The following is a 27909-nucleotide window of genomic DNA, read 5'->3' on the forward strand; positions in this document are numbered from 1 at the left end:
TCCACATTGGGCCATCTGTAGTCGTCCTACCTGTCCTCTCCTTGGTTTTGGGACCCCGCATGAGAGGAGGGTGTCTCTGTTGACCCATGAGCACTGCCTGCCCTTCCTGGGCTGCTTCACAGGGGCTCTGCCTGACAGGCATCTGCTAGTGAGACTCCTGCGCTTGCATTACGTTTGTTGCTCAATTGTTTAACAAAGTGCTTTTAATGGAAATGTAAAACCGGATAGAAATACAAAGCCTAATGGAATAATCTCTTAATTGCAGTGCTGTAAATGACTATTCAGCACATGATTACTGTACTTGCAGGGGGGGGACAGTGGGGAGGAAAGAATATTGAATGAAAGACACTAAACACTTCAGCTGCTAAGAACGATGATTTATTGCCAATCTGAGCATCAGGCTAAGCAGGGCAAATAAACTGACAATAGTAAGTGCTTTTGGAGGTAGAAATTGCCTCATTCAGGGTATTCACTGTGTGGGACACGTAAATTCTACCAGGATAAATGCACAAAGAGCGATTAATTAATAGTGGCGAGATACTCATGCATGCACTGTCCTTAGGCAACCCAGAAAAAGTATTAATCAGCACATTGCCCAATTATTGGCAGATAACTCCTGGTATGTAGTAGTTTGCCATTTCAGCTAGAAAATGCATTGTCCCTCTGCCTCCCTGTAGAAATCATGGCTTTTGCTGTGTTATGTGATTCACAAAAAATACCTCATGTTTTTAAGCAGCAAAGGAGATGTGCTCAAAGGCACATTGACATCATCATTTTTTGGTATTGCTGCAAGCCTTTCAAGACACATTAGTCCTTACAGAAGCTGTGTCTGTCTTTCGGATATCTCACCTAGGTTAGGCAGCAGCAGGTAAAAAAAGATTAACTTGGTATTGAGCTGGCAGTTGATTTGGTGTACAGCTGCGTGCTCTCCAACACAGAACATGGTTATCAGTGAATATGTGCTCTGAGAGCACATGCTGCTCAGGGAGGCAAGGTAAGTGTTTTGGAAGTGGCCTTGCTGGTTTGCACCAGCACTCCCCTTTCCCACAACTTACTGCGTGGTTTCCCCGTGCTGCCTGACTGGATGCCTGACAAGGATGCCTGACTTCACCTGCTTGCAGAAGCCCCTCTGTTGCTCAAGCCTTTCTTTGCATGTTTGGGACATCCCACATGCCTGTTGGACTCTCTCTTTCTCTCTCTGGTGCACACAGATGCAGACCAAGCGCCATGCCTGCACCAAGCAAGTTGGAGAGATTTCCAGTGTTTTCAGTGGGTCTTGGCGCTGCCAAACCCACGCTGCTGTCCCGTGGGAACTGGAGCTAGCTGTTGCTTTTGATCTGAGCCAGAGTGCGTTGTTCCCACTGCCTGCACGCAAGTGTTGCTAACATTGGTAAAGCTGAGCAGTTCACTGTTTCTCATCCGGCTTCTAATACCGAGGGAAAGATAGGAGCTTTTCAAATAGAGGTTCAGATCATGCAAGGAAAATGATATTTTTTCTTTTTTTCTTTTTTTTTTTTTAAATTCAAAAATTAGGAAGATGTTGAAAAAATGTGTTCAGAATTGAAGGAAAAAAGTATTTGTAGCTTTTTAAAGTATTATTCTCTTAAAGGAGTAGCTTTTTGTAGTTACTAAAAGTAATAGCTTGTGTAAAATGAACTGCATGTAAGTATTTTTAAAAAGCAGGAAAAAGGAAACATAAGATACTTCAGAGTGTATTTTGGAGCGGCATATGCTTTGCAGTGTGCATTAGGCATGCATCGGTACTTGCCTAATGCATCCTGTCATGGATTATTGCTCTTGCATAGTTTGAACGCTTTCCAAGTCCTTTTGAATGACAATGAGGTGCTTTGTTATATAGAGATCAGGCTAATGATTCGAATGCAGTTTGAAACTCCAGCACAGAGAGGTACTCAGATACGGAGCATGTGTGCCTCTTAATAAAATTGAACAACAGTTAAAAACCATAGGAAAATTAGCAGGTGCTTGTGTGTGTAGATGGAAAAATTAGGAAATGCTTCTGGAATAATTATAGTCTGGCAGAGACTGCAGGAAAGATTTTTAAATAGGCTTTTCAGCATATAAGCAGATCTTTTCGACAAACATTGCTAATCGCTTTCTGTTCCTACTTAGTCCTTGCTATGCAGATAAGACTTGTCCAACCTGTTACTCGGTACGTGCTGTTATGTAAGTGGAAAACTCAGAAGACTAGGAAACCTTTTCATTCTTGCATGATTTGTTTGCTGCTAATTCCTATGAAAGAATTTAGGTCTTTAATATTCTTTAATTTTTTCTTAATCTCAAATTAGTTACAGTGCTGTCCTGTTCTTGTTCATAGCACATTAGGTCTGATTTAGTCAATTGTTTGGGAAGGATTTTACACAGGGAGAGTGTTTCACAAAAAATATTATAGATTTGCTCATGTGCTTTATAGGTTGCAGGTGGTTAAAGATTCAGGAGGCAGAATTGCACATACCCATATTTCTGAGACAGTTTCAAATGCTCATATTTGTAGGTTTTGCTTTTGTTATGCTTCATAGCAAATTAAACCACTGATAACATTTGATGTGTAGTTTATTCTTTAAACAACTGCGGGTTTGCAGTCACGAAAGGAGCAAATATGAAGGCTGATGTTACATTCCTTTTTACGTTGGGCTTTATTTGCATTAAGCTGTAGGGCTTCATGTTAGCCCACAGCTGGGATGGTAGCAGAGGGTAGAAAGGAGGACCCTTCTGACTGTGTCGGAAATACGAGGTGAAAGGCTCTTAGGCTCTGCAGCAGCCTCACTGCCAGCCTTGCAAACTGTCTGACAGCATTTAGGAAAGGCTGGGTGAAATCAGGTCTTTGAAAAAGATAGGGGTGTTTTGGAAGTGTTTAAGGGAACAGGCTTACATGCTTTACAATGGTACAGATGGTTCTGTTGCCTCAAGAGGAGAATTGACAAAAGATAAGTTGTGATGTATGTGCATGTATTTGTGTCACACAAAGCAAGATGAAGTAGTACTGAAACTGGTGCTCCATGCCCATGACATGATGTGGGGAGCGTGCAGGGGCTCTTTGTGGAGAAATGGTGCTGACGTTGAGCTGCGTGTGAAATGAGGACGTGATGCACTGTGTGGCAATAGATGTATGACGTGGCACCTGTGGACCACATGGCAGTGCGGCTGATGGACTTATGAGCTGCTTGGCAGAGCATGGACAAGGTCAGCTGATAGGCTCCTATGGAAAACCAGTGACGTATTCACTCAGCTGGATGTACATGTCGTGAAAAGAGTGATTTAGATCGCTTAAAGAATCACTGTCAAAGGTATTAGCAAAAGTGGTTTTAATGTTGTCGCACTTTTACGACATCATAAAGTTTGATGGCAAGGTTCACTCTATTAATTACTGCATGGAAGAAACATACAAAGGCAAATTTAGTTACACTCGAGTTAGAATGATTCACAGAGAGACCAGAGACACAAAGGGTAAGGAGGACCCTCCTGTTGAGTCATGAGATTCAGAGAGGAGATTCTCCTGCTCAGAGAGGAGTCTAGGTGTAGCTAGGTCCAAACTTAGTCTCAGACTTGGTCAACAGTTTATGTCTAAGTGATTATATATGCAAAATTTATGTAATGTTTCATTAGCATCAATTCAGCATGCAATCAAAGTTACCAAGGCACAAATCAAAGTTACCATCCTACAAGGTTATGCACGGTATCGGTCGCTTACCAAAGATCTGTCGTTGGCAAAAGGCCTCTCTGCCTCGAGGAACAACCTTGAGAGGTGTCCCAGCTCAAGGGGAGATCGCCGCCATGCAGCCGTGCTGCCTAGCAGGGAGAGCTCAAAGGCGGCTCACCTAAGCTGTCATAGTTATGGGATAAAGTGGTTGGCTCGTCGTCAAATTCTATGCGATGGAAAAGGTATGCATGAGACTCCGTGTACCCACAACATTCTTTGTTCCTTGACAAATGAGTCTTGGAAAAGCCACCCCGCTATTCATGTGTCAATCGCGTGATCGGTGTTCCAAGCTCATATGCATCGATGCTCGCTGTGTCGCTCTGCTCCTTTGTGGGTTTTCAGAGGACAGATTGAAACTAGGGGAGTTCACGCCTGGCTACGGCTCAGGCCTTTACCCCTTCCGGAGCCTGCACCAAACCGCTGCCAGTCTGGTCAGGGCTTGAGCGCACCCGTCGCATTCCACCCCGTGACCACGGTCAATCCACTTTATCGACTCACAGAGCGGTAGTACGGTTACCTCTTGCCTCTATGTCATAAATATGTGGCGTATTGCAGATCAGGGCTAAGGGTACAATTACTTGAGAAGCTGTTCAGTTTAAGTGTCACAATTAATGTTAGTTATATACCATTTTACATACACAATCAGTTGATTGTGTACGTCCTACATGCTGGACTGATGTAATTGGTTTCATTTTTTGCCAAACGTTGATATGTAGAATGATTATAAGCAATAAACATAACAAGGTTAAAACTAACAAAACTACAATTAGATGCAGCATCAAACTCAAAATTCCCGTTGCTGCTGGCGACCATCCAAAAAGAGTTTCCCACCACCGACGTTCTCCATCTCTCTTCACTCTTTCTCGGACATGCTGTACCGCCTCTACGTCACGATGGACGGTAACCAGGGTCCTTTGTCCATTGTTCCGAATCTGTTTTAGCAATTGACTCAGGCCGGCACGTTGCCACGGTTTTCTCACCCACGTGAGATTCATTGCAAGGGGGGTAGGCAACAGATCTTGATACAATGTGGAGTTAGACTGTAGCACTTGGTGGGTTGTGACAGGAGCTGAAGAGTTAAAGTCGCATCCCATAATTTTGGTGAAATTACAGATACAGCTATTTGAGTGATTGTCTATATCTACAGTGCTGTTGTCTATACATACAGAATCACAAAGGGTTCTCATACAAGTACGTCCATTTCCAACATATGCAAGTACGGTCTCAGGAGTTTCGTCCGGGTGCATTTCAAAACGACAAACGTTTTGCTCAGTGTCACGACAAATGTCTTGGGCCTTAGCGGTATGACTTTCACAAATAAATCCCTGCTCTTCCCGTACAACACGTGCATCAACATCAATAGTTTGCCAGTTGTTCCCGTTTTGTTGGGCCCACACTCTGTGTTCTGACGGATGGAGCACAGTTCCGTGGTGACTTCACCCCGGCGCAATGCTTGGGTACATGGTGTATACCGAAGCATTGCGTCCTGTCAGACCAAAAGCTGTGGCTTTACTGTCGGTGGGGTCATAAGGGACATTAACTAGATACCACCAAGACTGGAATTCCCTTTTGAAAGTCACTTGCGTTATCCCAGATTACCTTTTGAATCTCAGTGGGCAAGGTGTCCTCATCGCCTTCCCTTATAATTGCCGTTACGGTAGATTGCACCCATGACCGAGAAACATGTATGGTGCAGAATGTACTACAGTTACCATATTGATCAGCATAAATGAAAGAAGTGAGGTTCTCCACCCTGTGGGTCAGGTTTGTCGACATGTGGACATATTTGGTTCATGCTGGCAACGATTACTCCTGCAAGAAGGATAAGCAATCCTCCGACGCTTACCCTGATCTCCAGGGGAGGTGTGCTAGTATCATTCCCGGTATCGTTCCTGGAAAGGGAAGACAGTACAAGTCTCGGCGGGGTTTGTCCGGAGGGGTGACCCCTTAGTGGCTCAGCTCGTGTAACTGCTCGGACTAAAGACAAAGGTCCCCATGTTTCCTCCAGTACCCTAGAGTTACCCATAAGTTGTTGTAATTCTTTCCTAAATTGGGGCATCTGCCATTGTTCTGTTTTACTCGGGGTGTCCGGTGGACTTGCTGCACTACCTGCAATCCACCAAGTTCCTAAAAATTTTACTCCCCTGCTTGGTCCCTGACATTTCTCAGGTGGAACTTCAACTTGTGCTTTATATAGCGCCCGCCACACTGCTGCTGCCGCTTCTCCCACTTTTTCAGGGGAGGTCCCTCCGACTAGGACATCGTCTCTATATTGGCACAGTTTCACATCTTGAGGGAGTGAGACTGTCTGTACGAGCTCAGCAAGTGCAGCACGAGCAATTGTAGGTGAACGTTTATACCCCTGTGGGAGTCTGTTAAAGGTGTATTGTACACCTTCCCAAGGAAAAGCAAATTTCTTTTTATCTTCTTCCTGCAAGGGGACCATAAAGAGCATATCTGTCACATCTAGCACTGCCATCCATGGGTGTGCGGCTGCTTGTAGTGTGGCTGTTAAAGTTGCAGTATTAGGCGGTGCAGCCGTTAGCGGAGCTGTGTTGGCATTTAGGCGCTGATAATCAATTGTCAGACGCCATCTCCCATCCGGCTTTCGACTGGCCAGACAGGTGAATTATACGGGGAGTGGGTTCTGGAAATAATGTGGTGTTTTTCCAAATCTTCTGTTACATCAGAAATTCCATTTTGTTCCGCAGCAGAAATCAGATACTGCGGTACATTGGTAATTTTTGAGTTGGGGAGTGCAGGGGCTGCACGGGATGTTAGTTATGTGAGGAGAAGTATTATGTGAGAAGAGATTTAAAATGCAGACACATGAAACAGCTGCTCACTAAACATTTCAGTTTCTTTTTTAGTAACTATATATCTTGTTTAAATTCTTATTTGGTGTAATGGAGAACAATAATGTGGGGTTTTTTTAATAGCATTTAGGAAGACGGTTCTATAAAATCAGTGAACAAAAGGCACGTCTGCTTGAATAATTTTAATGTAGTCTTAAAGTAGAAAATTTATTGCATTTGACTTCTTGCACCTGCAGTAAGCATTTATGTATACTCGAAGAACTGAGGTAGAAAAATAGATTGTAAGACTTGAATCCTTGATTTAACTTGCAAAATGATTTCACATGGAAAATTAAACATTGGGTTTTTTCTGAAATGTAATAGCTGGTATCATCTAGATTTTTTTTTTTTTTTTTTTTTTTTTTTTTGCTTTAACCTACTTTTTTCTTAAGACCTTTTAACTGAGATAGTTCTTTGAAAGGCTTATCGTTTTTATGAGGACCCTGGGGAAACAGTAACTGGGTTGCGGGGGACCATTGGGCTTTGCTTTACTGAGTACTTCTGTTCTAGGTCAGGAATAAAATGTTTGGACAGTTGGTGTGAAGAAACAGTAGGTCTAAGCAATCACAGTTTCATTTCCTACAGTCAGTAAGATGGAAATATGTGTGTGAATCAAAATCTTGTAATTGTGTGAAAAAATGAATTACAATAGGTCTGGGAAATTAATATTAAATATTAATATTAAAGGCAAAAACTGTTTTTCTTGATCCCTTACTTGATTATTTGGCTCTTTCTCAACCGGTACTAGTGCAAACAGCCTTTTTACCTAACCTCCGAGATCTCCAAGATTTGCCAGTAAAAGACATTCTTTTGGAGCCTATTTTAAAGAAATAGAAACCTGATTTCATTTTTATTCCATTTTTTGTAGATTGCTAGTGCAAATGCACAGTTCTCTCGCTGCCTTTAAACCTATTACCAATAAATTGATTGTACTGAACAATAATAACAACAAAAAAGATATTTCAAGGCAAAAGCAAATGAACAGTTAGGATAGGTCTCATGTAGGGTACAAAGGAAGTTTTACCCAATGCATTTCCCCAGGCAAACCTGGAACAGTTCATCTGAGGTGCTGGATTTCTTCCGCTGAGAGGAGGAATTCAGAGGCAGATGGGTACAGTGGGAGATTCGATGCAGCACTTCATTGAAGAAAGCCTTCAGATTGATTGGGCAGCAGCTGATAACCATGTCTGTCTATTCAAGTATGCCTTATCAGCGTTAGAAACAGTGATATTTTGCTAGTGGTAAGTGAGTTGATAAAACGTTACAGTCATAGCCTCTGCATTTCTGCTGGGGAACGCCTTCTCACTGTGCCAGGCAGTTGTGCATGCAGTGGAAGACTATCCCTGCTCTGAAAGGCTTCCTCTTATCACATAGTAGTTACCCTGTTCCTGTGCTCATATAATTGACTTAAAGAGCCGTAACAGAAAGATTTGGCATAGAGATAATAGCTGAAGTGGTGCGCTGAAGTGCAGAGTGCTAGAGGATCCAGCCGGGCTTAGCAAAACTTGAGTTTTGGCTCTCTTCCACCGATTTAACTTCAGTCATATCATTTTCCTGAGCTGGGGTTTGTAACCTAGCACTTCAGTTAGATTTATTTATGTGTCTCAGGCTGACTTAAACAACTGGGAGAAGTGCACGATTGTTTTTATTATGAGTGGCATGTGGATAATCAAGAGGGAGAAACATTGTGGGAGGGGATATTGCTGCAAGGCAGTCCGTTCCTGAGTGGTGAGAGTTGTTCCGGGTGCTGTAATCCTGGTGGAGAGCAGAAGGTGTTGAGCTGGGTCTGTAATGGGCTTACTCACCTTAATTTTTCTTACTGCCCTCATACTGTCTGAACACTGACTTATCCAAACTGCCACTGTGCTGCTCTAACGTGGCCACATTTGAGTTCATTTATACATTCTTAATTCATGTCAGTTGCTAAGTGCTTCACCTCTGTTTTCATCAAGGGCGGGGGGGGGGGAACCACCTTGCAGCAAGCTCCAGGTGCTGCAGGGGCAGGGTAGGTACCACTGAAACAGTTACTTAAACAGCAGCTGACGCACAGTAGCTTGTTACCCTGCTGCCAGCATGCCTGCGCTTGCCCTGTGGCAAGCTAGGAATAATACAAGGTTGCTTTTTGTTGATGGGAGATTGTATGACTGCCTTCAACTTTTAAATCCATAAAAATGGAAAAGGTCACTTCTGAGAAGTAGATCTTGATCTTGTGTTCAGGATGGGTTTACATGTGAAACATCTGGTTTAAAAGCTGAACTCTGGCTACAGGAAGATTTATCTTAACTGCAATAAGTTTTTAACAAAATCACACTGTAGGTAGCACACTTAAGTAGAAGACTGGTTACTTTTTCAGAAGGCTGTGTACTATGACAACAGTTCTTTTCTTTTGCAACACTGGGTTACTACAGTACATCTGTGGTTACTCAAACACACACTTTCCCTAGTGAGATTTGATCCTAGGTCACTTCCTTTTAAAGTTACTTTGCGATCTATGTTGTATTGTAATGTTTAGACTGGGTGGAGGAAGATCAGCCCTGCAAAGTGACTGCATCTTGCATGAATGTGTTTTCCAGCTGTCTCTTATCTTCCTCCTTATCTGAGGAAATCAAAATGAGAGTACATTATTAGAGATAATTTCTCCCTTGCCCATTGACACTTTTTTTTGGCGGGTTTCTCGACATCTGGCATTCTTCTGGAAGAAGAAACCCTGGAGAAAATTCTGTGACTTCTCCCTGTCTTTTTCCTCTCTTGTTTCCTTATTACTTCCTCACATAATTTTTGCATTAATTCTGTAGAGGCATGTGACACTCAGTGAGGGCTTTCTGACAACTTTTTTTCATCTGTAATATTTGGTAGAAGTCTGAGCTCTGATCCGGAAATGTGTCACAGTTCTTATGTGGGGAGCTCTCCTGGCTTTAGGAAGGCAGGTAAAAATATGTTCATCTTCATGGGTATAAGTGCTAGTAAGGTTGCTATCCTAGTGTGCGTGGCACTTGGTAGGTAAAAACACAAAAAGAATAGCCCTTTTTTTCCATAGCTATTGATAATATGTTGTTTATAACTGGGGAAAGCTTGCTACTGGGACGTAGCTTTATATGAGATGTCATTGTATGCGTGTATGAAGTGTTTGATCAGAAATGACTCTCTATGGACAGTATTTTAAATGCAAAATTGGCTGTACCTCTTGTATAAAAGTCCTTTTTCTGAACTCATTTTTCATAGAAGTCTCTTGAAGGAAAAAAAAAGTAAATGGAATTCTTGTATTGATTGTCATACTATGCTCTACTAAAGAAAAAAATATTGCTTTGTTTTGTGTTTGTTATCTTAGAATAATGAGCATGTGTTAGTTTCTTTAAAAAAAGAAAAAAGACAATGTCAACTCAGGAAACATGCTTTTCAGGATAGGAGAAGGGAAAGGATAAGAATGGAAGGATGTAAAGCCATCCACCAAGTATATGCTCCTCTGTAAACTAAACAAACCTATTTAGCGATGTCTTTTACCTGCTTGTCCACTTAACGTCAGAATCTGACTGTTTCTTAGGCAATCCAGATGAATTTCTAAGCGACATAGTATATGCAAAGAGTGGTGAGTTACTACAGTAAGTCTGTGCATAGCAATTTCCAAGATGTTTACAGCCATCAGGTATGTCAGTGAAAAGTTCTGTTCTGCTTACATGAAAAGCGTTTTGTGGCCTTGAACCAACAATGTTTCCTAATTGGTTCAACTCAGCTGAGCTTGATTCAACCAGGCAGCTCGTATCTTTTGGTCATTTGGTGGACCTGCTGGGGCTTAGAAGGAAGATGAAATGTTGCTGATGCTTGTTCTGTCATGTAGAGGCACACGAGATGGTGGTGTGAATGCAGATGCTCTAGGCTGTGTTATGCAGCATGGCTGTTCTCATTGGAAAATAAGCTAACATGGAAGTTGTTTGCCTCAGCACAGATGAACCATCAGGAAGATAACATCCAAGGCTTGTCAGAATGGGGCCTAAGCTAATGCAAGATGGCACCAAGACAAGTCCAGAAGAAAGAATAATGGTAGGTGAAAACTCAAATGTGATCCTGCAGTCACTGTGGTGGTGGATGGTGCTTAATGAAGGTTACGCTAGGAGTCTTCTAAGAAGTCTTTTCTAGCTACCTTATGGACTTGCATGCTGAAGCAGGTTTTGGGAGGGGGGGCAGGAAGTGCTTAGAAATGGTGTGAGTGTGGGACCACTTGAAAGAAGACAAGTAGAATGAAGTGGAATAAGAATGTGAATTAGCTGCATGACTGCTGTGGGGGCAGCAAGAGGAACAGAGTGGCTGGCCTTTGAAACCTGGTTTTCCTGTGTTTTGACAGTAGATGTTTTTTCTCTGAGCTAAACTTCCAAGCAGACCCAAAGTTTACATTCTGGTAGAAAGGCTACACCCCATATGTTTGTTGGTAGTGCCAAGGCCTTGTATTTACTTCCAGCAGCCTTTGATCTAGGAAGGCATGATGTAAGTACCTTTGAAGGGTAAATGTCTTTTCTGTTTGTTCGATCGTTTCCTCAGGCCTTTTTGCAGACAGGTCTTAGGGTGATCGTGGGTGACTCAAGAGTCCCCTCCCTGTTAGAGCAGGATCTGCTCAGCAGGGAATGCCGTTTCTCCAAACAGACGGATCATCAGACAAAGCCAGGATGTAACACGCTGTCAGAGGGATCTGGGTGTGCGTTTCTCAAAGTACCAGCTGAGCTTAACCAGGTTGGTCTTGGGTCTGAGAGCATGCTGTGGGAGTGCCTCTGGAGGCACTTGGGTCTATGTGAAAATGTTTGCTCAGCTGTGCAACAGAGGAATGTAACTGTGTTAGTGGCAGACTGAAGTCTCCCATTTTGATACAAAGAGTGAAGTTTCGAATAATTCATTCTTCGCTGTCGCCTCTGCAAAGTAACCCCAGTCATTTGGGCATGTGTCTATCTGCATCCTGACCAGCCTAACTTTTTGATCCTTGCTGAAGTGAGAAGAGACATGGATGGGCTTCTCTTGCCTGCAAAAGCGGCTCACATGTAAGATTAGTCTTGTTGCAGTTGGGTCACCACAACCAAGGCTGCTTGATGTGCAGCTGCGAGGGGGCTCTTAGAGCCTGGGAGTAGTCCTGCACTAAGATACCATCCTAGGCTGCACATCTAGAGCTGCTCCATCAGTACTGCAGCCAAGGCACCAACAACTTTGTCTGAATCTTTCTGTGCATACTGAATTACTGAAATAGCACTCAAGTTGCAGATCTTTACTCACCTACCCAAAAAGACATATGTGCCTTCAGGGCTGAAAGGCAGTCGGACCTCTTACTTGGCTCGGGGAAATCCTGAGATGTGTGCCTGATGAATTAGGCTGCTGTATACAGAACACCTTGTCTCTAAGAGGCAAAGTGGTCAGGATTTTTCATTGCAGGTACCTGGTGATTTAAATTTTTCACATTTCCTTCTTTGCCTGCCACATCCAGATCAAACAAAGCCTTAAATGCATCATTGTTCCAACGCCTTGTCTGCTGTCCTTGTAATTACACTTCACACATCCACACCTTCTTAGAAGCCCTCCTAGTATATTTGCATTTAGATGGAGAATGACAACTTTCGTATTGCCCATGTAACTTATAATTAACACCTTTTCTGACGGCGTTCTATTAACATCTGCGTACATGGGGTGAGGTTGAAAGCCTGGGTTCCTTTAGAGACTTCATTTCTGCAGCATCACAAATGGAGAGACTGCGTCTTGGTTTGTTCAGGTGCTTTGACTATGGCGACATAGTTAAGTGCTGTTATTGAAGACAACTAAGTGAAGATTGTATAAACTGAAGTAATTGTCACATTTTTCCAAATTTTCTAAGTTGCTGCTGTATGCAGCTGTTAAGTGAGGCTGGCCCTCAGCATGAGCTCCTGCTTTTTGTTGGGAGCATCTTTCTGCTAACAGGCTCTGACTGTTTGCATGCTGTATTCTGGCCCCTCAGGGGTTCACTGCTTTGGGAGGGGGTCGTTTGTTTGTGTTATACATTCATTGTGAGGCTTTCTTGCCTCTTGCAATCAAAAGCTTTCAGCTCATAGGGTAAATGGTGTGTCTGTGGAGACTGAGGAGCGGTCGACTCAGGTACGAGAGCTTACGTCACTGTGGAGGGGAGGAGGAATAGGATGCCCTGCTGCTTAGGGGAGCACCGCAGCTTGGAGCACTCCTATTGGAAGCATTTTTGGCTGGAGAGTGCCACACCTTTTTTGAAAGTATCCAAGGCCTGTCTAGTGCAATATTGCTATAATGGCTTTAATTTACAACTAAATAAAAGTTAGATTTTAAACATTTCAGTGCATGAGGGAAAAATCCAAGTCATAAACCTTTTGTTTACCTTTTTTGAGTAGGTGGAGAACAGATTGTTACCATCAATTATTTGCATCTTTTCACAAATCTTCTTTTTCCTCTTCTGAGCCTTTGGTGGTTTGTAGATCACAGGCTGAGAAATACTGCTCTGAATCCTGGGTGTGTTTTTAAGCATATAGCCATTTGAGGATTTGGGGTTTTTAGGCTCAATTCTGTGAAGGGTTTGTCATGTTTGAAGAATATCTGAGAGTTCCCAATTCCTGCCAAAGTCACTAGGCGCTGCAGGGGCTCAGCTCTTCTCAGGAAATGTTCAGGCTTACTCCTGGGAACTGCTTGACGAAGAAAGGCCTATTGATGCCGAAAGGAAGCAAAAACCTTTTAATGACTGAGTAATGAATATATTTTTAAACTTGGCAACAGCAATAGGAAACTAATAAGTAAGAATTTGAACCCAGAGATTACCATGGAAGAGGCAGAGTGAGAAGATGCTGAATGTTACATAGGTAGAACTGATTTTTTTCTGGCAAAAGCCAACTTAACTTCTACTTAGGCAAACTGGCAGTTCCCTGCTGCCTGTTATAACATCCCAGCTGTTCTCCAGTTCAATTTTTTGATGTAACCTAGAGGGCTGTGTATTTAAAACATAGGAAGAGGTGTATTCAGCATCATTTTTCCATATGGTTTGAAGGAAGGCTTGCAGCAGTACTGGATTTTCTTGCAACATTATTTTTGTTCAAAAATATTTGCCAGGAGGTTTCTTACAATCATTGTGGAAGTACGGATGGGCTGTGAGGCCTTGATCTCTTGCTCAGCAGTCTAAAGCTGCTATTTTACAGTCACTAAACAAGGCTGGATAGACTTGATGAGTTGAAGGAGCTAGAGGAAGCAAAAACTTGAAAAACAAATTCCGACTCTTATTTCTCCAGTGTGAAGATATGTATTTTTGGAAAGCATATACCAAAGCTGGTTGATGATGATGCAGAAAATAATTGACTAACTGTACCATCTGTTGTGCTTCTGCCATATGTTTTCCTCTTATCATTTGTTTCTGTTCAAACTGTGTATGTTCTGTGAAATAGTGTTTGATGTGAAACAGAACTTAAAAATATCCAGCAAGTCACAACTTGACGACGTTTCCATAAAGGAAAGGAAGCAAAGGTTGGGATGATGCATTTTTGATGCTGTTTGGTATTAATTTTAATGTCGTCCTTTCATCTGCTTGTCTTACAGTCACTGTCAGGCAAGCTGCTTAGGTGATACAGTGTGAGAGCTGAGCACATCTGTGATGCTCGGTAACTTTCTGTGCCATGCGTTTATCTGCATGTCTTTTCAAGCTGATGAGTGAAACTGCATATTTAATCTTTGTAGATCTGATCCTGGCTGTATAAATTGATGGCAATTCTTCTGTGGAGACTTTTAGAGCAGCAGAGCCTAGGTGCTGCAGCAAGGCTGTTAACATTGCATCTGTGTGATTTCTGTTTAATCTTTGGTGAGGGCGATGTGTCTTGCCTTGAAATTAAACAAGAATATGTCTCTCAATCTTGAGAAATGTTGATCAGCAGCTTCTCATGATAAAAAAGAGTCCATTTGAATGTCAAAACAGCTTCAATAAATTTGTGATTTCCTGCAGTTGTACTAAAAGGAAATGTTCTCTCTTAATATTTCGGAGGAAGAGGTTCTGCACGTTCAGAAAGAAGTGAGTGTCATTTGTGTGTTTGCTTTTTAGCCTTTCTCCACCCCGTTCCCTGCTGCTAGAATAATTACTTTTGGGAGCCAGCAACAGATCTTACTACAATTAAAACTAAAGCAGATTTTTATTTTTATTTTCATTTCCTTATCATTTGGAGAACACACAGGACAGGAGGAGAGGCAGAATTTCTTCCTGCACCAGTCTATTTTTTTAAAATGTTGTCATGGGCTGGATTGTCACATACCAGCATTTGAAACTCTGTAGTAAGGATTGTCATGTCACTGAGAGTGGCTTCAGAGCATGTTGGTATTTTCACGGTTTCTGTTACAGACCCAAGCCTGAATGATGTCATGGATCAGGGTGTATGCTTTGCTGAACTTTCTGAACTAAATCTCTTATTACCAGAGCCAGTGGACTACCTTCTCCAGCATGGGCTGCTTTGACCCTAGCAGTATTTTACTGTTTCAGTGTGTAGCAAAGCATGATTTGGGTTTTTTTTTTGGGGGGGGGATTTGTGCATGTGTTTACTTCTTGTGAAGCATGTTTGAAGATGATCAAGACTGAACTAATATTTCAGGGCAGACATTCAGTCTCATCTGCCTGTTTGAACATATAGGGTATTTGGCTTTTCCTGGTGACATGTCAAGTGTAGCCCAGCTGCAGAGAGTACAGCACTATTTTTCTCTCAAATTTTGAACTGTTTTCCCCCTGAAAATTGATGGGGTGGGACCATGGAGTCCCCCAGCTCCCAGGCTCCCATGTGCTTGGCATGTTGGCGCTAAGCCTGGAGGTCCAGTTTCCCAAAGCATTTCCACAGATCAGTAAGGAAGAGTTTGGGGGTGGTTTTGGTTTTGAGGGTTTTTGAGTTCCCATTGTAGGAAACTCTAAATATCAAAGCTGCTGATCTGGAGAGGTTCCTGAAGAACAGGAGCTGGGGTTCACCCTGCAGCTTTGGCAATAGCGAGGTTAGGGTTCTGTCTGTGCATGCGCAGGGGACAGCTTGCTGGAGCCTGGCAGGCAGCTTTGCTGCACAGGTTTCCTCTGATGGCGCCTGGCAGGCCATGGAGACCTCCTCTCCTCTTGGCACGGGTCCACGCAGGGCCTGGCTGACTGTAGTTCTCCGATGCTTTCTGCCTGGCTTCCTAACACTGACTTTGGGGAAACTGTGCCGTGTTATGAGTTACAGCATAGCCCAGGTTTTCAAAAGCTTTAAAGAGGATATTGACAAATACCCTAAATGGCTAGGTTAATGGTGGACAGAAACAGTGTCTCCCCAGATGTTGGGACTAGGATAACTACAGGCTTATATTAAAAAAGTGGGCATTTCAGTAGACAGCAGATGCTTCTGCTCTGAATTAAGAATGTCATCTAGTGCAATACAATTTACTTGTTTTGAAATAAAAGCCCCTCAGTATGAGATGAGGCAGTGTGCACGGAAAGTTGACACCTACATGATAAAGTATATGAATTAAAATGAGTTTTAGCTGTTGTAACTTAGAGAAGGGATGGCTGGTGCTCTTAACTGCATGACCAAATAAGTAGCTACTCAGTGTTTATTCCCTTATCCTTCTGCTTTTAAAACTGTACCTCCTTCTGCGCACTGAAGTTGGAGGAAAACTTGGAATGAAAATTGGTTTGATCTGTTTCAGAAAGGGAGACAGAGGGTGGATGGCAATCCTGAACAGCAAAACTGAGGGGAATGACCCCTTGCCTGGCTGAACGCGTAGTCAGCTGTGCATGGACAGCAGCCTGGGCCACTAGTCACCATGACAGCACGAAGAGGTCTGCCATAGTAACAATACATAACTAACCTTGCTGAGCAGTGCCTGGTAGTTCTGTATGTGTGAGAGCACCCAGGTCCACCGGGCTGTCCTGGAGCAGGCACATTTGTCTTCTTTTAAACCTGCAGGAACTGGCATTATGGCAAAAAGGCGGTGTCCCTTCCCCTCCCCTCCATCCCTCCTCTCTTTCTCTTCACACACTCTTTAAAAAGAATTTATTGCTGGGAAGAGCGCTTGGGGTCAAGGAAGGTTCAGGGAAAGAAAAGGCCTTTAGAAGGTATTACAGCTGCTGTTTTTGCAGCAAGCAGCATGTAAGATGTTTTATGTTCAGTGTTGGGATACATATAGGAAAGGTAGCTACTTCTCATTGTAAATATTATTGTTGCAAGAGACATAAGTTACAGCTGTTTAGGGTTTTCCTTTTGTTTTAATGCAATCAGAACCTCTGAGCAAAACAGCTTGATTGCTCTGAATTTGGATGCTCGCCAGCCTAGAAATAGAAGGATATCCGTAATCCACATGGACGTAGTACAGTGTTTTAGTAGAAAACAATTTGTAGGGTCATAATATGTGGCTTGGGTTTTCTTTTTTTATTTACTTTTCTATTGCTGCTGTTAGTTTTTAAACTACTTGCAAGTTATGGGCTTCTCTTGCTCTAAGTTGAGATCTAGTGAGATGTTTACAGCAAGGCATAATGTAAAACAAGAACCCTCATTGGCCAGCGCTGACAGCAGATTTTATCCTGGGAGAACAAATAAAAATAGCGCACGAGGTTTTCCCCAGTTCTTCCAACATGTCAGACTGATGTTCTGCTTGCCTCCTTTCCAGTAAATTTTTGCTCATGCATGTATGTGCACATACATGTTCTGTTTTGTCTTAATAATTAAGACTTGATGTTATGGTTAAGAGAGTTTGTGGTAAAGACAATGAAATATATGAGTTGTAATATTGTGCTAATGCTTTGGTTTATGATTAACATTTATGAACTCAAGTAAACTTTTAATATTTGAGGGTGGTTTGGTTTTTTTGGGGGTTGTGGGTTTTTTTGGTTTGGTTGGTTGGTGGTTTTTGTGGGGTTTTTTTGTGGGTTTTTGTTTGGGGTGTTTGGTTTTGGTTTTTTTTTTTTTTGAAAGGTGCAGAAGCTGAACCTTGTGAGCTGATGTATAGTGTCCAAATGATGACTTCCGTTCATTTTGCTGGAGGTTTGCTCATGTGTGCCCAAGGTCAGGCCTGTTTTGCATGACTGAAGAATGCACTCTCATTGCCCAACACAAAGTCCATTGAAACTGATAAGAATTTTTTTGCCTATTTCAGTGGGCTTTGGCTCACCCTCCTGCTCTGTGAGTTGAAACAACCAAACAAAACACAAAACCTCTCGGTCAGAATTTCCACTTGTTTGTTTCGCAGCACAGTCTCGCTGTGGAGTGATTCAACCTCTCAGTGCTCTTCCAGCCAGGGAGATACACACATAGCTATGCTGATATTTGTGGATCATCACTAATGCTTTTCAGTCTTGGTTTACTGCTGATAGTGGCATGCTGTTTTGTATTTTCCTGCAAGAATAGTAATCTGAACAGTTTACGGCTCCTGCCTTTTTTACCCAGCAACAATAGAAAAAAAAACCTGTTAATACCAAGTCATGTTCTGTATAGGTTTATCATACAAAGGGAGAACAGAGGCAAACATGTGGATCTCCACTGACTCCCCACGTCAGCCATCTGGCATGTGGAAATGATACCCAGCTTAACTGGATCCATCTAAAGTATTGCATGTATTTTTTGTTTGTTTAAGAAAGTTGATCTACATTATCTCCTTGCTAATAAATCTTATGTGAAGAAGTTGATCAGGGGAGCAAATTTTAGATTACTGCTGAAAGCTAGACGAGGAGGGGATAGTGAAGTCATTGCAAGATAGGATGCTTGACTCTAGTAGCGTGTGGAGGCTGTTACTCAGTCCTCTGTGCTTTATAGGAATGGCCACTACTACAGTAGTGCACCTTGAAAGATTTCAAGTATTCAAATACTGTTGCATGTGCCTTACTAAATAATAATACAGATTATAAAGTGATGTGGTATGCTCTAATAGTGACGTTAGAGTTTTTGAAAGGTAACTGAGGTTGTTAGGGAGGTTGGGAATGGGTCTTTTAGAAGAGAAATTAGTCTTCTAGTCTTGGCAGTGTTCCCCAAGAGACTTGTGTTCAACCTTGTGGCATTTATGTCTTTCTCTGTCCCCTCTGAAAGAGACAATCAATCTCTTACCTGGGAAGATAAAATGAGATTGGCTCATTTTAAAACAATCTGTTTTGAAAAGAGATGGATTGGCTGTGGCTTTTGTCCTTATGTATTGTTTAGATGAGCATTTTAAACTGCTTTCATTTCTTATCATCTTGGGCTTCAGCTCAACAGCTTGTCTTCGGGAGGCCTGGATCTGAAGTGTGCCACAACAATCTGTGAATTGCCGTAGCAAAATCTATTTTGGGAAAAGCTAGCACAATATCTGTGTGAGCTGTGTACTCTAGACAACACCATGAGTAATTTAATAAGTACTAGGGAGAAAACAAACAAAAACAAGTATGAATATTTGATGTTGCAGCTGTATTAAAAAAATCTGTGTGGGTCTGAGTGCTTGGCATTCATGGTGTGGATCAAGACAGAAATAGTAACAGGGTGGGCTGAGATGTCAGCAGCGTTGTGCAGACCAAAATGTGTACATGTGTCAAAAGACACAAAGTGGGAGAAAGAGCTTTTCTCTCTTTAACACAGTTGTCACACTTGTAAAAAGTAGATCCCCTTTGTGTCTTTTAATTTCCTGTATGTCCCTCTGTCTATCGAATGATGATAATTATGGCTGAAGAACTGTCAGGGAAAAACATGACTGGGAAAACAGCTGATGCTCAAGGAGGAGTTAAAACTAACTTAAAATTGTCCTTTTGTACCTTCAATGTTGCACTGAATACTATCCTTAGGCTCAAAAACATACTTGGTGGTAGCTTCAAAAGGGAGAAGTCGAGGTGGGTGGGGGAGAGCTGGAGCTGAGCACCTGGTTGCAGTAAGAGTCTTGATTAGTCCGAACACTGCAGAAGAGCTCCTTGCAAGACAGTTGTATAATTTGTTAAGGGAAGATATTGACTGCAGGGCGAAGAGACTGGGAAATGGCAAGAAGTGAGGACTGCCACCAAGGGCAGTAGTTTTGTTCCTTTACCTTCCCCACTGTGTTGGCTTGAGTGCTTGTGCAGCCATGGGGGAAATGGACTGGGGACCGGTGTGGGAAGGGGAGCTGATTGATCCAGATTAAATCGTGCCCATTAAAAAAGTTTGTTCTACAGTTGGCATCCGTGTTCCTGACACTGGGCCGTGGTGTCACAGATTGGTGAAGAGGAGGTTTCAGAGGTCTCCTTCATGCTAAAAGCCAGCATCTTAGCTGTTAAAAACATCTTTTGTGTTTTTTTCATGCTTGCTGTTAAGGGAATTTTTTTGAAGTTTATATAAAGGATATTTACAGAATCATTTTTTACTTCCTGGAATGTTTGGAAAATGGTGTTTCATTCAGTAAAAATTTTCCAGATAACTTGAACAGATATGTTTAAAAAATGCTGTCAACTTGAAATGCATTCACTTAAAAAAATCATTTGCACGCATACAATTTCAAGTAGTAGATGTAGCCAAGATTACTTCTAGTTTGCCTTATAATTCCTCCTAATTTTTTGTCTTCTGCAGTTGGTATGTCCCATATCTGGCTGCACAAAGCTTTCCTGGCACACACAGAGCAACTGACCAACTAACCGATTATAGATATGAAATTGCTCACAAGCAAAATGACATTAGATGCACAGAGGAAATGCTTCCAGTATATATTGTTTGTAACAGAAGGATTGTGTATATTTACTGAATCAGTGATTTGTGGGGTTTTTTTGTGGTTTGTTTTTTTTTTAAATTGTTTGCATCATTTGCAGAAGTAGAGTACATAGAGCTTGCTGGAAACTTCTGTTTTGCTATGTTTGGAAACAGTTCAGCACTAACAAAGTTGGAAACTATTTTAAATGTGCACAATCTAACCCCTGAATATGTTTTTCTGTCTTAGTGGCACAAGTACATCCTTGTTGCAGTTCCATATATGGAAATTTGCCATCAGACAGCATCGTTTTCCAGAGCTCACGTTGAGTCAGGAAACCCCCTCTGCAGTAGTCAGACCTCTTGGTTAACTGTTACAGCAAAGCCAGTCCTCTACCTCTCCTTTAGGGATGATGAAACTTTCAGTAGATGATTATGTGTGTGGTATTTGAGAAAATGTCACTGGTGGGGAAGACAAGGCTCTTCCCTTCCAAACTGGGACACTTGAAGTTGAGTGTACTAAGAAGAATATAGGAATTGTATGTATGCAGTAGATTGTGCAGTAGAGTAGAAATAGGAGAGGAGAGAAATACCTGCATCCACATACTATGCCTGCATGCTTTTTCTTCCCAAATGTCCATAAAAATTAGAGCAATAGATTCCCTTATTTTGCAGTAGTATTTCACAGAGGAGGTGTAGTTTAAAGGATCTGGTTTTCCATGAAGTCATCCTGCTGTGCATGTGACACAGCTTTATTGCTGTTTTGATGTGGGGCTGGTGGAATTGAGTGCATGCATATGTGGTTGAGGAGGAATCGGGGCATTCGACCTGGTGTTTTCCAAATTTCTGAGACCTTCTCTTTAAATACATTTATGTGATTGCTTTAAATGCAGCTGTGGTTTGCCAGGTAAGCAGCTTTCCAAATGTCCATTTAAAGTAGAGAGTAAGTTTTCAAGCTTGTTTATAAAGTAGGCAAAGTTCAATCTCTGAAAGTGGCAACACCTTCACAGTAGTGGATGCTTTTTTACTCTCAGGTGAAGAGTTGGGGTGAAAGTCTGGAGGAGAACAAGAATGGTAGTTTTCACATTGATCATTGCAACTGGATTTGGCAGCTCATGCACTTATCACCCACGTTGACTCCTCAATTTGTGTTTCACAATTAAATGGATGGATAGTATTTCCCTTCCCACCCTTCTTGATGTATGGTATCAGGAGTAGAAATCACTGAGAAGGATGCATGTTGTACCTTGTGTGTTACATTACTATGTGGTACAGCAAATACTTGACATAACTGATTTGTCAGCTGTAACCACCCTGTGGATTTCAAAATTACTTTCATGCTGGATGTATACCGTTGTCTGAAAACCACAGTTTCTGCACAAAGTAGATACTTGTTGATAACACTGGTGTAAAGTGTTAACCATCCTTTCTTTCTCTCTTTCCTAAAGCTTGTATAACGAGGACAGAAACTTGCTGCGTATTCGAGAGAAAGAGAGGCGGAATCAGGAGGCTCTGCAGGCGAAAGACAAGTTCCCTGAGAAGACTCCCCTCTTTGCAGAACCCTACAAGGTAATGGTAGGGGGGCGCGTGGTGGGGGGAGAGGAGGAAAGAGGGTTGGGGTGGAAGAGGAGAGCTGTGGCCTCTGCATACGGTATAGTAGACTTGAGCATGATACGTGCAAACACAGCATCTTCCCATCTGCTTAACTTAAATTCATCAGAGTATGTGCTTACAGCTCTGTAGATGGTGCCAGCACAATATGGACTTTGGGTTGGGCAGATTCATTTGGGGGCCTCCTGTATTCTGGGAGTTTGAGGGAGAGTACTCAAGAGCAGCTTGGCTGCCTGTTTGTCTGCAGCTGTGGTTGAAACAAACTGGTCTGATGTTAGTGTTCCTGAAGACTGCAGGCATACCTGCAATCTTGGCTCAGAAGAACTAAGACTGACTAGAGCAGTCCCACTTGCTTTGGAGAGACTGCATGCAGGAACAAGATGAGCTTGCGTAACTTCACTCATGGTGATGTACGGTGATTAAAATAAGATCCTGAAGAATGTCTCTTCTTGAGCTGGATCTCTTGGGGTGGGGGGTCCGTGTTTTTTAAATTTCCCCCTCTCTGTTCTTCTGTTGCAGACGAATAAAGAAGATGAGTTGTCAAGCCGAATTCAGAATATGCTGGGCAATTATGAGGAGGTCAAGGAGCTCATCAGCAACAAATCCCATCAGAATCTCATCGGGATTCCAAAAAGCGTTGCTCCTCTGATCCCACAAGGAAAGCCTGATCGCCCATACTTCCCTGAAAAGACCAGCCATACGTTACCATCTTCATTCCACCGCACAACCCACCATCCACCCATGGGACCTACGGTTGTAGCTCCTCCCCCTCCAAGCCACTCCATTCACTACCAAAAGGCACAACCAAGAACAGAACCAGCTTCAGGTTTGCACGCCAAGAGTCACAGCTTATCCAACGGTCAGAGCCAAGGTCAAGAACACAATCGTGGTGGACAGGAAAGTCACGCAGGTTTTCACCACAAGAGAAATGACAGGCGTGCGGTTGGTGAAGGTCATGCTAATGAACTGCAGGCCTCCCTTTTGGCGCTTTCTCCATTGCTGTCATCTTTGTCTTCTCCAGTGGCACCCCTGTCACCTCTACATTCCAGCCAGCATAGCAATTCCAGGTCACAGAACAGCAGCAAAAGTCATGGGCCGACCTACAGTCAGACAAAATCATCTCAGGACCTAGTGACAGGATCACAGGAGAAGGAAAGTCGGGACAGCTCAGCCGTTAACCTGACCAGCACCACTCAGCCTTCCTCTCAGACTTTCCCCCCACCTTTGCCATCAAAAACCAGTGCAATGCAGCAGAAACCAACCGCCTATGTCAGACCAATGGATGGCCAAGATCAGGCACCAGTTGAATCACCGGAGCTCAAACCTCTCCTGGAGGAATACCACGGAGAACCCTATGAAAAAATATCAGATTTGAAGGCAAACGCCAAAGCCAAACTATCCAAATTGGAAATCCCTTCTGAGCCCATAGAGGTGAGTGCAATTGTTGGGGGACTCTGTTGCCAGCAGGGTAAGTTCAGCTGTGGGAGAACAGGTCATCGAAGGGCAGAGACTATCGGAAGCAATGATGGCTGTGCACGCGTTATCGTGTTTAGAAGGTGCATTTTGAGGTTGGCTTTTGCTGACCTGGGTGAGATATCTGTTTGGATGGTAAAAATGCAACGCTTGCCATGATTCTGTGGTTTTCTCAGTGAGGCTGCAGCAGCTTTTATGGTTAGAGAGACTGCTTCTGTTGCTATGATTTTTGTTTTGCCTGTAAAGATTGTTGAAAAGGAGAAGGGGGAAATGATATGCTGAGAAGGTCAAGTGGTGATGCACCCGCAGTTAGTACATGTGGAGTGTCAGTACTCAGTCTGAGTGCTGGTGGGTAGAGGCCCCAAATCCTCACTGAATATTGGGACAGCTGACTGTGCAGTGAGCTTTGTGGTCACCTGGTAGGTTGAAGGTTTTGGGGCTTTGTGATAAGTGACTGTGAACACCACAGGGTGTTCTCCTAAGTAAGTTTGTAAGGTCTCTCTGTAGACCCTCAGGAAAGTATTAATATGAACAAAAAACATCCTGTAGATTTCTGCCAGATGGATTTAGCCTGGCGTCCTCGGGAAGCACGACACCATTCTGTCTCCTGCTTCATCAAATGCCTTTTGAGCAAGTTCTGAAGGTTTAAATAAATTTAGTGCAGAGGTGGAATTCTCAGTGATAAGCAAGATCCTAAAAGTTCTGTAAAATTTTGCATTCGAGCAAAAAAGATACCCTCTTTCTTGTCCCAACTATGAACAAGATGAGCAGAACTCTGGTATGTGTTTGTTCTTATCAGCAGAAGGCAGCCTGGGCAGCAAGCTCGAGCATACCTTCGTTCTAGTCACTACACTTGTCCTTTCTCTGTCAGGGACTGAGAGGGATGTTGCAAAAGGCGTGGGATGGGAAGCTGCAGTTGTTGCAGTGAAGAGGTGGCAGTTGGGCCAAAGACCAAAATGTGTTGCATGTAAACCTTTGGTTATTCCTGCTCATCTGAGAACAGCTTCTTCCAACTATATATTATTTTCTTGAGAGCGAAACACTAGCTTCTTCATTTGCCCCCCATTTAATGTTTTGGGGCTTAGATTCAATGTTCAGTTAGAATCTCCAGTTTCAATCTGCAGTTAGATTTCTGTCTTCAGGCGCTCTTTCGTCTTTCATTCTGCTCTTTTGGTCATTTTCATGGATTGCTCTTTTCCAGGTTGAAACATTTCAATTGGTTGCAGCAATGTTGAGTGCAGGGTATTGCAGATTAGCAGGTGCAATTCAGAACATAACGCTGTTGCTGTTGTACTACTTAAGTGGCCCTCTTGCCAGAGGGAAGAAAACTTCTAAGAATATGGATTTTTTTTGTATAGTTCTCCCTGCATCTTGAGTTGGTTAGAGATCATATGCAGTGTGTGGTAGAGACTGGTGCAGTTGAGCTGGGTTAGGTTAGTCTGTTCTAGCTTTCACTTGAGAGAAAAAGGAAAGGGCATCGGTCAGAGTGGTTGGGAAGGCTTTTCTGAAGATTTCAGAAAGCATCTCTCACCTAAGTTTGGGCCCTGCTGTGAAGTCCAGTGGCTTCACAAGGAGCAGGTATGTTGTTTAGGAGACTATTAGGAAACTTTAGGGGAAGGGGATAGCTGGAATTATAATTGCTTCTTAACCAGGTGGTTAAGAAGTGGTTCTTTCCTTTATAATTATTTTGATACAGCAAGATTCCTTGTTGTACTCCATCTGTTTTTGCTGACCCCAAGACCACCTATCTGATTTGTCATGTGTGATGGAGGCAGAAGCCTTGGATTTCTCAGACGTGTGCTGTAGGCTAAAGCAGCTTGAAGCTCACACTGGTAAAGCACTGGGAGAGGAGCAGTGTTGTTGTACATGTGTTGTTCAGCAAATGCACGCTCTTTTTCGTTGTGCCCTTTGAAGCCCATTGTTTCAGCTTTTCTAAGGGACCAGCACCCTGATTCTGCCTGCCTTGTGGCTCAGCCTCCCGTGACTTCAAAGGCACTTGGTTCCCAGGTACGTTTGGCAGTTTTACCACGCTCATCCTTTAGCGCTGAGAATATTGCTATGCCCTGTGGGATGTAGGATCCCACAGTGCTGACCTAAGGCAGCTGGGCAAGGAGAGCAACGGAGATAGTTTTCAAATTGTATTTTGCCTTGGTAATAAAAAGGGAGAGTGTGGATGTGGTCTGCTTTTCATGGAAAAGGGTGTTGATCAGCTGCAGATGGCTGTAGGCAATTTCTTGTAGAAAATGAGAGGAAACTGGCAAAATGACATTATTGAGAAGTTGTGAAAATACTTGCATGCTGAGAGACTTTATTTGCTTCAAAGTAGGTTTGACATTGCACATCATACCTCCAAATAGGAAGTGCACTGTGGTCTGCATTTCATTATTTGCTTGACTGGGTATTTTACTCCTGGGGGAGAAGTAGAGCAGTGCAGGGTCTTACCTTCTGCATTACCCATTCTTCATTATCCATTGCCAAAAAGATAAAGGGCATTTCTGGGTTTAAAACTCTTTGCAATTCCTGGGGTTTGGGTGTAGGGTTTTTTAATTTTTTTTTTTTTTTTTTTTTTTTTTTTTTTTTTTGAGAGGGCATGCTTATTTTTCAGAAATGACTTACTTGTTCTCTCCCAACTCTCCTGGTCCCATTTCTATTTTCATCTTATCTCTTTTCCCATCCCTGTGATTTTTATGTCATCTCACGTATCTCTGGTTTAACATGATTTTAGATGGAGCAGCGTTAGCTATGATGCTGTATGCTGACTAAAACTTCTTTCTCACTTTCCATTGAGCACAGGACTCTGAATCCAAATGTCCATAAAAATCCTACAGCTGCCAGAGCACGAGTAGCGTTACCCATGCTGGTGCGGGAGTGCTATTAGATCTGTGGCAGAGTAAGAACATAATAAAAAGGGAATTGAAGATAATGAAAGAAATGGTTTTGCACAAACCAAACCCCTGGTTTTAATTATATGCTTAGTCCATTTTGAAGCTGATAGATGAAACCTTTTGTGAATATGCTGAATGATCCTCTTTTGAGGTAGGCATCTTTTAGGCTGTGACCTCTGACTGTTTTCTATGCATAGGCGTTTTGGATAATGGCTCTCTCTGTAAGCTCTAATGAAAAATCCATGACTTCATTTTTCTGCTTGTTTCAGGCTTGTCATTATCATATTTACTTACTTCTGTTCGGTTTCAATGATTAACATGTATTTGATGATACAGTCTTTCAGTGCTAAAGCCTGGAGAGTGAAGAGGAAGAAACAGCATGGTTGCACACCTGGATATATTCCCTGTGTGCTGGATGTATAGTGTGAGAGAGGTGATCGGGGAACAGGGCTGGGCTGGTTTGTTTTTAGGAAACATCCAGTGAGGTATGTTGCATGCAGGTGAAAGATTCACCCAAAGAAAGGATCTTGTGAAGGCTAATCAGGAGGTCCTTCGGCTGAAAGGTTGGCCCTCCCTTTTGTTTTTGGTGAAACAGGAGCTGCGGGGAGGCTCCTGCCCTCCCATGACCCTGACAGTGAATAGGTCTAGGCTAGCAGAAACTCTGCTGTTCTTCCCTCTTCCTCCCAGCAACTGGGAGCATGGTTTTTACAAATTTTATTTAAAGTGTTCGGTCCCGGTTATACTGAACAACCACATGCCAAATACAGTTTTTCCCGTGATCTCCCTTTACATCATTTAGGAAAGCCATTTCTTCTTCCACATGTTTTTTGGCTAATTGAATTTCTAAGGCGTGTGTCACCTGCAGCTGTGAATTCATTATTGACAGCTTCTGTTCATGGCAACACTGACAAGTTAAGCCTTCCAGTCTGAATAGACAAGCAGATTCACTGTAGAGTGGATTAATCCACAGTGGATAACTGTGCAGTGACTCACATAAAGAAACTGAACAGCTCTTTCCCCTCTTCCCCAAAAAAACCCCTTCGCTTTCAAACGTCATCCCCATCTCTTTGAGGGATCTTTCCAAATTTATTGTGAGAAGACTTAAAAATATAGCATACGTGACGCTTAGATGTATCCCTTCTCTTAATGTGCCAGGTTTTACCTCTTCCCCCAGCACCTAAACAAAGATTCTTTTAAAGCCATTCTCGCTTTTCATGTCTTTAGGAGAGCCGCAACACCAACAGAGACCCTTGTGTTAACTTCATTGACAAAGACTGTGATGTCTTAAAGGGAATTGGCTTGACGGCAGGGCCAAGAAGCAGTGAGGCTGGTTTGAGAGAGAGTGTTTATAAATCCTCAAGCATTATTAAGGGCATAGTGTCTGGAGGGATGTATAGCACTTGATGCTCACTGAGGTTTTGGCTTTGTTTTCCTGTCAGTTTTGTTAGGGAGTAGCTCCTTTTATCTCATGTAATGAGACCTCATCAGACTCTCCTCTTTCACCTACAAAGTGGGAAGCAAATAGGGAAGCAACCAATTTTAAAAAACCTAAACAACAACAAACAATGAAGGAGCCCAGACACGTGTTGTCTTTTTGGTAATGCTGTATTATCCTTGAAGCACAGGGTACACACAAAGATCTCTGTGTTCAAGGTGGGATTGCTGTCATTGAGCTCTTTTCACCTCAGTAAACATTTATGAATGGTCACCAGTTAAAACATGATTGTTGAATAGTATATGGT

The 27909-nt window shown here is 42.6% G+C and overlaps 1 protein-coding gene across 4 annotated transcripts in view; it reads left to right on the forward strand.

The window, feature by feature from the left end:
* Positions 1-27909, forward strand: part of AFF1 (ALF transcription elongation factor 1) — a 129656-nt gene that overhangs the window by 36734 nt on the left and 65013 nt on the right. For all 4 annotated transcript variants that reach the window (XM_076337036.1, XM_076337040.1, XM_076337038.1 and 1 more), the window contains 2 exons: positions 21647-21767; positions 22329-23240. In XM_076337036.1, coding sequence (XP_076193151.1) covers positions 21647-21767; positions 22329-23240 — 1033 coding nt within the window. The remainder of the gene's footprint in view (positions 1-21646; positions 21768-22328; positions 23241-27909) is intronic.

The sequence above is a fragment of the Aptenodytes patagonicus genome, chromosome 4, assembly GCF_965638725.1.
Source record: "Aptenodytes patagonicus chromosome 4, bAptPat1.pri.cur, whole genome shotgun sequence".
In the NCBI taxonomy this organism is placed as follows: Eukaryota; Metazoa; Chordata; class Aves; order Sphenisciformes; family Spheniscidae; genus Aptenodytes; species Aptenodytes patagonicus.